The 12,880-nt window shown below is 44.8% G+C and overlaps 1 protein-coding gene and 1 long non-coding RNA gene across 7 annotated transcripts in view; one reads left to right on the forward strand and one right to left on the reverse strand.

Moving 5' to 3' along the window:
* Positions 1-1,407: 1,407 nt before the first annotated feature.
* Positions 1,408-12,880, reverse strand: part of LOC124660213 (protein NRT1/ PTR FAMILY 5.10-like) — a 14,915-nt gene continuing 3,442 nt past the window's right edge. Inside the window, exons 3-4 of the mRNA XM_047198007.1 lie at positions 2,244-2,740; positions 1,408-2,170 (exon numbers count right to left, since the gene is read on the reverse strand). Of these exons, the coding sequence (XP_047053963.1) occupies positions 1,408-2,170; positions 2,244-2,740 (1,260 nt within the window). The remainder of the gene's footprint in view (positions 2,171-2,243; positions 2,741-12,880) is intronic.
* On the forward strand, positions 4,755-12,817 carry LOC124660214. 6 transcript variants are annotated; one of them, XR_006989818.1, is made up of 10 exons: positions 4,755-5,060; positions 5,151-6,004; positions 6,093-6,180; positions 6,613-6,743; positions 6,848-6,907; positions 7,319-8,594; positions 9,213-9,425; positions 9,506-9,584; positions 11,299-11,477; positions 12,006-12,817. It is a non-coding gene; the product is annotated as an uncharacterized LOC124660214 (long non-coding RNA). The 6 variants fall into 6 exon arrangements; XR_006989817.1 differs by having other exon boundaries at positions 4,759-5,060; positions 7,319-7,376; positions 8,536-8,594; positions 9,147-9,584; XR_006989819.1 differs by having other exon boundaries at positions 4,759-5,060; positions 7,319-7,376; positions 8,536-8,594; positions 9,225-9,584.

The raw sequence follows: 12,880 nt of genomic DNA on the forward strand, positions 1-12,880 counted from the left end.
CAAATACAACTCAATGTAAACATTAGTCCATAGGGATTGTCATTAATTACCAAAACCACACATGGGGGCTCCATGCACTTTCAGGGGCGCCACACATGCTGCCACGTCGGATCGACGCACCAGCTCAGCGTCGAGGGCGCCACGTCGGCTGGGTGTGTGGCGCCGGCAGGAGGGGCGCCACACTGGCATGTGTGGAGCCGATGGGAGGGCGCCACACAAAAGGGTTAGATGGGTGAAATAGTTTCGCCGGAGGGTCAGTCTGTGCTTTTCTTTCACTTTTGGGTTATTTTTGTGCAAATCGCCTTCAACGGAGCCAGGTTGGTCTTTTACGAGAGAAAGTTAAGGGAGAAAGTGGCTTTCCTTGGTCCCACCCACGCGGGGAAGTGACGCACGGAAAAGATTACCTTTTTTCACCAATCTATCACGCTATCGCGGGGTTTTTACCGAAAGGTATGGGCGACCGATTTCCATCCCCAATCAGTCACCCAACGTCTAGCGCTCGCCGTTATCAATATACGTCCTTCGTATCATTTGCGGCGATTGAACGAGGTTTGGTTGGACTATTAACGTGCCATAAGACTTTTAAAATAAAATTGATTATCTAATTTTGAGCTACTCGGATTCAACGAGGTTTGGTTATTACCGTCTGCGGCGATTCAACGAGGTTCAGCGGTACTCGGCGTTGGTAGAAAATTGCCAAATCGTGCTTGTGAAACTGATGGTGAGCGAATCCAGGGCCGGTCCATAGATTTCGGGGGCCCTAGAGCGAAATGATACCAAGGACCCCTTTAATATTGGCTAAGCTTTTCAAGGGCAGGGGGCCATGGCCCCCTGACTCTGAAAAAAATCCTTAAAGATATTCATTTATATTAAATTTATATATCTTACTTAAAGTTTAAGCATGATTAATTTGCTAGGCCCCATAAAAATCTCAGTCAAGTTTCACCACTTGGTCACACACACAAAATATTATTCAGCAAGATAAATATTAGGGTAATACAATAACAAACTAAAAAATATTTACGTTTGAAAGATCCATGGTCTTCAGAATATTGGGGAACATGTTTGAAACTATTTATTTCTAATGATCGCATGAACTATATACCATGATTATTATTTCTACCAATAGCTACATGTGTACAAGTGTATTGTTTACGAGAAATAGAAATAATCAGAGAAAAAGTTATGAGAGTCCATGTTGTTCTGCACATTTGAGAAGGAGTCAGAGTATAGGCACGTTAAGCTACAACTTCAACCTTCTATATTTTCTAGAATTATTCCAAACTCTACTTCCTAAAGATTATAAATATAAGTGTAGTAAGTGTACAAATAAATCTTGGATTAGGGTCGTAACTGTTGAGGGCCCGGGGAGCGCCCCCTGCCCCGCCCTATGGGCCGGCCCTGGAATCATTGCTCGCATTTGTTTCTGTACACATATCTCTTTGCAAAGTACAAGAACACGACCACCTCTAGAACGCCGAGACCGGAGAGGAGCCAGTAGAAGTAATCCAGGTGCGCACGGTTGAGGTTATCGGAGAACCAGCTCTCTCCGCCGCCCCTTGTCGTCACCCAATCGATCGCTGCCACGAGAGCGCTGCTGGCATAGTTCCCCACCCCAAGGATGCTGAGGGACATCGCCAACCCCACGCTGCGGAGCGCGTCGGGTACTTGGTCGTAGAAGAACTCCTCCAGCCCAATGCAGGTGAACACCTCCGCGAGGCCGATCAGGACGTACTGCGGCACCAGCCACCATAGGCTCATCGGCACTGTTATGTCGGGGCGGTCGAGGAGGCCGGCATCCGCAGCCACGCGGAGGCGCTTGGCCTCCACGAGCGCAGCGATGGCCATGGTGACGCAGGACATGGCCATGCCAGCACCGACGCGCTGGAGCGTCGTGATGCCCGAGGGGTGGCCGGTGAGGCGCCTCACGAGAGGCACGAGAGCGCGGTCGTAGACAGGGACCAGGGTAATGTAGGTGATGCTGACGAAGCTTTGCAACGCCGCAGGTGGCACGACGAGGCCCCCGATGCTCCGGTACATCGTGCTGCCCTGCTTGGTAAACAAGGTGGTAATCTGCGCGATGGCTGTTGCGAAGATGAGGCTCGACAGCCAGATCGGTAGCAGCTTTACCAGGAACCCTTTACCTTCCTCCGGTTCTCCCATCAGAAGCCTGCATAGATGAAAATACAACCATTTATCAGTCATGTCCGTGCAGAGGATTGCAGCTTTGCACTGGTGCTCACCGTTGTGTGTCGGTGTCAGTGCCAACGACCTTCCGAGAGAAGGTGAACTTCTCGAAGAGCTGTGCAAATGAACTTCCGTCGACGGGTTCCTCTGCACGGTACGTCCCCGTGCCGAGCATGAAGACGGCGAGGTACACCACCATGATGGCCCAGCATGCGGTGAAGCCTACGGTCCAGCCGACGTTCTCCTGGACGTAGGTCACCGCGGTAGCCGCGATGGCGTAGCCCCACGATATGGAGAAGTGGAACCAGTTGAAGTAGGAGCTCCGGGACGCACGTGCGGTGGGGTCGAACTGGTCGGCGCCCATGGCTTCAGAGCACGGCTTGTGGAAGCCCTGCGCCAACGCCAGCAGGTAGAGCGCGGCGTAGAAAAAGGTGAGCCGGGCAGGTGATGGCGTCGAGGGCGCCGACGAGCACGCAGTGGCTGTGCCATGGCAGCTCCGGGGATGTGGTTGCGATGTTTGCAGCATGGATGATACCGTCAGCATTCCCAAGCTCTGTTTATCATTGCAGATTAGTAAGGGATAAATTCCACGCTATATCATTCCTTACTGTAGTGTAGGATTCTATTCTACCTTGCCTTGTACTCCAAGTAGATCATTGTACTCATATATATTGCCCATGAGGCCCAAGCAATACAACAACGATTCCACCAATCTTCTCTCTATCGTCCTTCTACATGGTATCAGCCTAAACTCGATCAAAACCCTAGCCGCTGCCACGGGTCGTCGTCCCTGCCGCAGCCGCCTCCAAGCCGCCGCCGCAGCCGCAGCCGCCGCCCACGCCGCCGCTACCTGCGCCGCTGCCCTACCCCGCAGCCGCCCCCACACCCCAGCCGCCGCGCCCTCCTCCTCGTGCGCCGCCGCTCCATCGCCGTCCACCTCTTCATCTACTCCGACCACCGCGGATGTTGGCCTCGGCACCTTCTACCCCATGCCGGATGGCGCCGCAATCGTCGTCAAGTCCTTCTCTACGCATGCCCGGTGCTGGCAACACCGACGCGTGCCTTCGTCCACGACGTGTCCCCGGGCCCGGCAAACCCGGCGCGACGCCTCGTCAACATCGACTTCGTCCGTCTACGCATGCCCAGTGCTGGCAACACCGATGCGTGCCTTCGTCCACGACGTGTCCCCGGGTCCGGCAAACCCGGCGCGACGGCCCGTCAACACCGTCTTCTTCCCGGCGCACCACTACCTCAACACCACTGCGCCTACGTCTAACTTGGCGCCTCCTTGCGCCCGCGGCTCCACGGCGACCAACTCGACACCGGCCACCCCGACTCGACATCGACCTCGGCATCTCTCGCACGGCTACCTCGACCACGGCTACACCACCCTACGCTCTCGGCTACCTCGACCTCGGCACAAAGGGCTACCGCCTTGCTTGAGCAACCTCGCCGGCTTCCACTCCAGCCACAACATCCGCGATGTGTCGACCGTTACGACTGTGGTGGGGATGTCCATTGGCTCCGCCTTCGGATTCTTCTCCAGTCTCATCGTCTACGTCGCTACGTTGTGACTGCGGGGGGATGTTGAGTATCGTGATTATTTAGGAAACAATAGATAGTGTAGGATTCTATTCTACCTTGCCTTGTACTCCAAGTAGATCATTGTACTCATATATATTGCCCATGAGGCCCAAGCAATACAACAACGATTCCACCAATCTTCTCTCTATCGTCCTTCTACACTTACAAATGGGCGTCCGATTTAATTACAGTGTTTATTCGAACTTCAAAGGTTACACAGACTAGCACTACATTATTGGTATCAGAATAAGCCAAAGTGTAGTCGTCACATGCTAGCAGATCTGTCCGTCTCATTCCATTATTGCCGCCCACGAGGTTCTGAATCTCAACATGATGGTTGTATCTAAAGGTATAATAGCTGCCCCCCCATGGGGGCTTCACAGCGCTCTGAGCATGTGGACCGTCAGATTTTTACTATTACTAGCCAAAGTTTGATCTCAGCCGTTCGTTTGCGCTAGAGAAAGACATGCAATGTCCAATGTCTACCCGCATCTGGCTGCCTTTGGGTCCTACGGTCGGTCAGACCCGCATGTCAGTCGTTGTGGCTCGTTTCAGGGTTGCACTCGTCTCGCGCCGGCCGTGGAAAATATCTCCTCCACGCGGAAGGAAGGGAAAAGGCAGGGGGTCTCCTCCCGGTCGTCTCTCTCGATCCCCACCTCCAATCCCCTCCTTGCCCGTGCGGCTCCTCTCCTGCTCAGCCCGCCGCCGGTCCCACCACCGCCATCTCCCCCGCGCGCCAGGCCGTGCGCCGCGCCGCCGACGAGGACGCAGGCAGAAGCAATGGACGACGGCGACGCGCGCGGCCTGGAGGAGCAGGCGGCGGCCGCGGCCGAGGTGGCGCGGGAGCTGCGGGAGGCGGCGGCGGCCCTCGCCGTGCGCCGGGCCGCCGACGAGGACGCGCTGCGGCGCAGGGCGGTCGCGCTGGACGGGGACCTGCGGCCGCCGATGAAGGTCGCCGACCCAGACCGCGCGTCATCCCCGTCCTGCGTGCCGTCGTGGTCTTCTTCGTTCAGATAGACGGCAAGGAGGCGGAGGAGGAAGCCTCTCCCGAGCTCCTCTGCGTGGAGTCCGCGACCGAGCCCCTCTCCATTATCCTCTTGCTTGAGGCCTCCAAAGTCGCCACAGCCCAATCCGCCCGCCTGCTTCGTCCTCCCCAATCCCCTCCTTGTGCGCACCACACTGCCGCCGCGAGGACCGATTGGAGCTGACTGGAGCGGAGCAGGCCAGTGCCGTGGGTCGGGTCGTCGGCGGGAGAGCAGCTGCGTTGCATCTCTCCCTCACTTGCTCTGGTATTCCCCACTCACGGGTCTCCCTTGAAGGCTATTGCATCTCTCTGTTATTCTCTCTCCCTCAAACTCTCTCTCTCTAACCCTGCTCAGGGAGGTCACCAGGAGGGTTGCGGCATCTCCATCCCCGGAGGATTACAGTCTACCTCTCGCAGGTTGTTGTGCCTCTCCCTCCTCCAGGCTTCACCCCAATGTTTGTCTTGTCTTCTATCCTGATGTTGCTGCGTGTATGGCCGCTCCTCTTCATCTCCCCTTTCCATAATCGACCTTGTCATTGCAACCGTTTGAAGTTATATGAACTCTTTATTTTCTTCCCCTGCCTTACACTGAACTACACATGCAGAAATTGCTTTAGTTATAAACTATGCAGATTCCATGTATATATGCCTACAAGGTGTTTGACAATATTCCTAGCAGGTTGTTCCCATATTGTGTTTCTTATTCTTTTGATTTTTTATGTTGCGAGGAGATAAAGAATCAAAACTGAGTTGTTTGGTCAACCAACTTAAGTACTGGTTAGTAAATCTATGGGCCTATATTTTGCCTTTGATTTTAGTTAGAGTAGAGTTACATCACTCCATTGAGATATTTGTTGTATGTTGTCTGACACATTGTACCTGTCTCGTCCTCGCCGCTCAGCCCGAGGAGCACACGCTCCTTCTGTGCTCGGCACCAGCGACTTCGCGATCTTCCTCGATGCAACGCAAGAAGAGCACACTCCCGAGAGGGGCATCCATGGCGCTGGTTCCGTCGACCTGTTCCCAGCTATTCTGGTCCTCCCCATTGCCGTCGCCCTGTTTGTCCCTCTCCATGAGCTCGCGCCACTAAGCAGCCGCGACACCACATGAAACCGTCAGGGTGTGTTCGGTGTGCTCCTGGTGGCTGCAGAACTATGTGTACCCGAGAGTTGTCCTTGGACGTTGACTGGGTCACGACAACACTCTTTGGTAAGTGCAAGACACTAATATTTACTAGCTTCCTCATATGTCTTAGTACAGTGGTGCAGAAAGGGTTCTCATCCCTCATGATTTGCAGGTTTGCATGAATGGAAATATGGAACATGTAGATACAGTGCGGAAATCTGGAAGATGATGCTCATGTGCTTTTGCCTTCTATATCTGAGGTCTGTACCTTTTGCTGATTATTTTTAAGTTTCCGTTGATGTCAGCTCTATCTAGAAATAAATGGTTGTAATGCCTTAATGGCTACTTTGTGCTTTTATCTATTTATCTATAAAATAGGTTATGCATGACAGTTTGGTGGATATGTAAAATATGGTAAAATTATAATTATTTGGTCAGATCAAAATAGTCTCCACAATTAATAAGCTATTTTTTAAGAGTAGATACGACTTCATTTTGCTTCAGTTTGGTCTAAAACAAATGATCAGTCGTTCAGATCAAAATACATATGGTTTCGGAGCAATTAATCATCTTATTGTGAGCACTGATGTTTTCTAAAATAAAGTATGCATCTTATTTGTCTCTTATAAGGACCATATGCATCCTAATTTAATTTTCCTTATAGTTTATATTTAAGTTTTTTCCATGTTCAGGGTAAGAACTAAAGAGAAGAGTCAATGTTGTTGTTGAGGATCTCAGTGGTCCCTGGATTTGGTGTTGTTGAGATAAAGAGAAGGATCTGAAGATACAACCCCTTCTAATAGTTTATTGTCTGCAGGGCATGGTGCACTCTCTTGGTTTCTATAGATAATAATTATCTAATTTGAAAATGTAATGATTTTACGTTCTTCTTTACCTAATGTTTGCATGACTCATGATGGATTTCAGGTTTGGCTGATTTGATAATGCCCATTCGATCCTTCTTCTATATGTAAATTGCTAAATTAGGTAATAATTTGTAGTTAATCTTTGTCTCTTTCCAGTTTCTCCCAGTATGCATGGTATGGTTGCATCAAATATTTTACTTCTTTTCATGATATTTATGCATGTTTCATTGCTCGAGGGAGAAATGCAAGTATGGTAATTGAAGTGATAGTGTTTTTGTAGATACACATGTTGTTATTTCTGCTGGTACTAACTCTGCTCCAAGAAATGCTGGGAATTTGGAGTGAAGTTGATTTTTTCAGTGATACATATGTGATAGAAATTATCGGCACATGTGCCGTTTTCTCATTTTTTGGAGCAATACTGATGTACTTTGGACCATTTTCTTGATTTATATAGATTTTTATATGATTGGAGAACTTAATTGTATTTCATGTTTTACTTAATGTTTGTATTATGCATGGTACATTTCAGGTTTGGGTGATCTGAGAATGGCCATTTGGTCCTTCTGCAAGTAAATGGGCTGAGTTAGGTAAGCTTCAGTATTAATCTCTGTTTCTTTCATGTTTTTCTCCCACTCGATATTGTGCCTCTTTTCATGCTACAACATTTATGCATGTTTCGTTTGGTAAATATCCCGCTCCTGTCTGTTGTTTATTTGGGTAAATATCCCGTGGCGATCACCTTTTCCTTTGAAAATATGTGAAAGCCACATATAGAAATTTCGAAAAAATCTACCCAGCACACAGTATGTTGTGAGGTGGTGTTTAACAGAAACGAATACTAACAAATAGCAAAAGAACTATTCATGCTGATTTTCTTGTAGCTTCCAAATGCAATTCAGTATGAACTTGCGCCATGTAATGGTTTTCGTCTTGCCGGTAATTTTCGGTCCAGTGTTCCGATTCAGCTCGGGGATTTTACATGTTCTTCGGAATATATATGTACATTCGCTAGCAAATATAACCTACACCGAATCCTTTATTTTGGGTCATGGTTGCAGTCAGTATGGATGTGCGGAATATATTATTTTATTCTTCAAGTCAAGATAATTCTCATGTAGTATGGCTTCTAATTCAGTTAACACTTGCTGATGCTTTGCTCCGTTGTATCAGCCAGCACCTCCTAATGCTTTGATCTGCAATCTCGGTTAACGCTTTGCTGCTGTGCTAACTTCAGCTAACACTATACTGTTTAATCTCACTTCACCTTTGCTCCAAATTCTGCACAAGAAAAGGAACAGTCACTGCTTGCCGTTTCGGCTAGCGTTTGGTACCACCTTGGTCTGCAATCAATGGTTTTAGTAAAACTTTCTTGTCGGTCCTGTTTTTTAGCTGCATCCTGTGACTGTGCAGGAGATTGAGTGCATTGTATGTTGCTTCTATGTATCTTCTCTTAATTATATACAATGCCTATGTTTAGCTGATGTTCAAATTGGCAAATTCATTTTGTTACTATAGTTTCACATGGTCTAAGAGTAGTTTGTATTGCTAGCCTAGCTTTTATAGTTGTATCTATCCAAACCATTGGCATGCTACTGCTGGTTCAGTTGCTGCTCCATCTAAATTCACGTTACAGTTAGTCGTATTCTTCGTCAATGAGATGATCTTCTTGTATTCAACAATTTCTTTAACACTCGTGCTTCCTTCCATTGTTTATGCCAGGCTTACCCATTATTCACTTTGTACCAGCATCTTCATGGAGTCTCTCTCAGTTCGGATCCACTCTCTGCTAATCATTCATGTCTATGGTGAGCACTAATGTTTTTCTTCGTTTTGTATTTAGGAAAGGTATTTCTATGGTGAATCCCAGTTAAAGAGAATTCAGATAAATTGCTTATTCCACAGTAATCAAACATGAAAAATCATGCTCCCGCAGGTCTGGCTGAGTATATTTTCCTGTTTATATTTTTGTCTAAAAATTCTTCTATGTATATCTGGTTTTTAACAGTTTTATTTTCCATCTATGGTGTCTTATCAGTTATCTGCAAAATTTTCTTCACCAATTTAAATTTCTTTTCAGATATATGTAATGCATTTTGTTTATACATGAAAGTATGCTTATGTGAGTAAACAATGAATGCAATACGCCTTGATGTTTTACATTATCAGAACATGTAATCTAACTTTCAACTAAGAAGTTTATGCCGTCATTACTATGCTTGTGTCATATAATCTGGTATCAGGCGTATGCTGGTTTTCCTTTGCCATATGTTTGAACAATGACAAAGCACAATTGGCTGATATTTCCTCTTTGATTTAGATACAACCAGTGAATTAAAACCCATGATATTTCCTCTCAGGTAGACCATGCTTTCTATCAGTGAAATATCCAGATATTGATTCCTTTTATTTATCATGTCCCCGAGAAAATGCTGCAGCGATGCAAGCTGTCAAGTATATGAATCTTTCATGCAGAAGATACTTAAATATCATAGCTAAGACGAACTTAGTAAGAAGAAATAATCTGAGCAGTGTCGTCTCATACAAGTGAATGAGGACAACAAGACTAAAGTGGCTGGGATGATTTCATAGGAGGAGCCAAACAACTACATGAGCCTATTTCAGCATGACTTGAACAGGTAAGCTCTTCCAGCTGGATCTACTAGATTAGTCTACACAGTAAACAGAACTCTAATCCATTAGAAAATTTGGCTGCCAGTACTACAAGACAAAACAACCAGACTATGCTTTGTCTTTCAGATTCACTCTGAACTCTGAAAACAAGGCCAGATAATAAGGTAATATCACAGCAACTTTGTTTTGTATTGTTTTGTGCTTGCTCCTTATCTTTCCGGTTCCCTTGCATTGCGATAAAAGGATTGTGTGCTGCAACTGATTTGGGTCATCTTATTGTTCACTTCTAATCCTGCTGACTGCTCTAAGCTAGAAATGTAACTATATTTTTACTTTTGTTGTTGGATGGTACTTAGTATGCAAAACATAGGCATATGTTGTGGTTATGACTTATGAGCAGCTAGCTACCTCTGCTTTTTTGTTGCACGTGTCCTTTGTTTAATGGCAAACATTGATACCAGATCATGCACACTTAACACAATTTTTTCTTTTCCTGCATTCTTCTTTGTAATTAATTAAATCCTTTTGAGCCTTTTCTTAGTTACAACATTTAGACCATAGGATTAATTTTAAAGTTCTCATCTATGAATGAACAATAATATTATTTCAAAGACCAAGATTACAGTTACAAAGTTGTCATGTTATTGTTGTAAGGTTCCAAATTTTCCATTTAGTTTCCTCATGAATATAATATACTATCCGCCTCCTGGCCGCCACCCGCCCTTCTCCTCCTCCCAGCCCTGTCTCCCCTCCTCCTGCCCTGAGTACCATATTTCTTCAGGTACTAATCCCTTTGTTTCACCACATATTTTGCATCATCCCTATGTCTCCAAAGAGTGGCCATAATTTATCTTGGTTGCACACTTTCTTTCTTTTACGTTTGCTTCTGCTCTCTCCTCACCGCTGGGAAGGGTTTGCAATGTTGGAAAACTGAACCTATACAACTGAGAAAACTGGACAATTGGGACTCTAATTCAGGAGACCAAAAATCATGAAGTATTGACCATGTAGCTATGTAAACCAAATTGTCGATGCTGATGCAAGTGACCATGTACGTATGTAAAAAAAATCACATATTGCTATGTTGTATAGAATTTTATTTTTTTCTCTAAAATTTAGCTCCAGGAGGTAGTAAATCAAGTTGTTGTTCTATCGGGTAACAATGGCTATACTTCTCTGTTTTGTTTTGTCATTGAAAATAATTTCGGATTTGTGTCTTACTGAGTAATGCCTAGACAGTCATTTCTTGGATTATGCTGTTATTTTGTAGGAAATAACTAAATTATTAATGCTGGCTTTTGCCTAATGTCATGAGTCCGAGGTTCCGCTGCTAGATCTCAACTATTTGGCCTAAAGTTAAGTTAGACCTACATCATTTAGGAGTATTCTGTCTGATATTTGGATTAGAAACAGTTTGCAACAGTACCCATGCTCCTTATATTTTCTTGCAGATGTAAATTACATTTGTGCTTTTATATACGATGTACATAAAAAAAGTCCTTGGGTAGATTTACATCCCCGACATCAATTGGCTACATATGATTCTTTGTATTGCTGTAACTGATGGATTTAAGAAAAATCCAGATAGGAAATGCATACGGCGAGATACATTTTTCACAACTTCCTTTGCATCTTGAGCATATAGCTGAATAGGGAGTATTTATTTTCTCAACGTGCCTCCAATGGTGTACTAAGCCGTCTGTTGTATGGTCGATAACTCATATTCGATACTCAACTTGGATCTTTTACTGGTTATTAGTTGTTGCATGGTCGAGTTTACCACTAGATTGCTTTCTTTTCACCTTGATGCTCTTCTATTGTCACCATATGTTTGAGCATTCTTATTTGTTTTTGCTATCTCTATTGCCTTACAAACAGAATGCTCCTGAAACATCTCTCTCACCCGCCACCGGTCCGAAACCCCCTGGACCTCAGTATGCGTGCACAGATCATATGCTCACGTGCTAACTGAAGATTAGCGGATGAGGAAGTTCTCTGTTTCTCTTTGCAGGGTAGGATGGTGGCAAGAGGATGGGCCTGAAATTCGACCGGGTTAAGTGAGTTCCATTTGTTACCAATTTTCATTTTCGATAGTATTTGTTCAGTTATTATATTCCCTCTTTAGAATTGTTTTTGCATATTGGTGTGTGTGCTGCACCAACTATAGAAGTAAGATTGTTTGTCCGCCCCCTTTATGTTAATCTATTATTGATGGCTAGGCATTTTAAAGACTAAACCAAAATAATTTGGGGTGATTTAGTCATATGGTCCTTGTCTTTCCATGAGCTGGTACATGTGTATAGTTGGGGATATTCACAAGGTAAACAAAAAGAAAGAAAACAGAAACTATGTGCTCCTAGGCTATTTACGCTTGTTGATGTCAATTGCCAAGGAACATTCACTCATTTTACTATTGTTGTCTTCTCCCTTGGAGAACCAAATGACATAATAACAGTATTAGATGCTACAAGTGTGCGAAATGTGTTTGATAAGTATTTGCTACCAATATGTTTTTCTCCACTTGCGTTGCAAGACCACATTACATCATACCATTAACGTGATGGAAGTATACATCTGTTGTGTAGGTATTGGCTGTCTGTTGGGGGACAACCATCAGATCCTTGGTCTACTAGGTTATCTTTGGCTGTCCATTGGGGGATAACTGCATTAACGTCATGCACGCACACTTCTGTTTTGTAAATATACTTCATGAAGGTTATCTTTTGTCTAATCGGTTAATTTTTATCAGTCCCTTACCTTTTCTTTTATCATTGGATTTCTTTTTCGCCTTTTTTTTGCCGCCTCCCCCCTTGGTTGTTAGTTTTATCTCTATCGCATTTCCCACATTTCTTCTTCAAGTTTCAAATTATTCTTGCTTTCTTTTATGTTTTTTGGTTCGACTTCATTTTCGGTGTAGTCCTCTTTTCTCCATTATCCTCCTTGGTTTCATATCAGTCCTCACTTTTTATCAGTTTGTTCCTATTTTTTCTTCTGAATTTTGATTTCTTCTTTGCTTTCTTTACTTTTTTTACTATGATTATGTCCTCTCATTTATTTCCCTCTTCTTTCTGGTGGGACTTTGTATAATCTACAGATATCACTTTACAAGCCAGATAAATATCACTTCGGAATTTGGTTGCCAGTGGAGCTACCAAATATGAATCAACGATTAAGGAGAAAGCAATGGCAACAGAAGCCACTTTTGTCTAACAAAAACCACTTCTGTATAACCAAAATGAATAGCTGGTTGTATATAAGTTATGGTACTCAAATAATGATTTCGTATACTCTCTAAGCTTGATAGAAAGTGTTTGACATAATGATTTCATATACTCTCTAACATATTTGGTACACTTGGTTTAATGCTTTATTTATAGTTTCATGTGATTTAACCTAATTCCATCCTAGCGATAATGTTTATGAAACGTAAGAAGTGTATTATCATGTTGGCGGTTATTTT

Source organism: Lolium rigidum, chromosome 6 (genome assembly GCF_022539505.1).
Source record: "Lolium rigidum isolate FL_2022 chromosome 6, APGP_CSIRO_Lrig_0.1, whole genome shotgun sequence".
In the NCBI taxonomy this organism is placed as follows: domain Eukaryota; kingdom Viridiplantae; phylum Streptophyta; class Magnoliopsida; order Poales; family Poaceae; genus Lolium; species Lolium rigidum.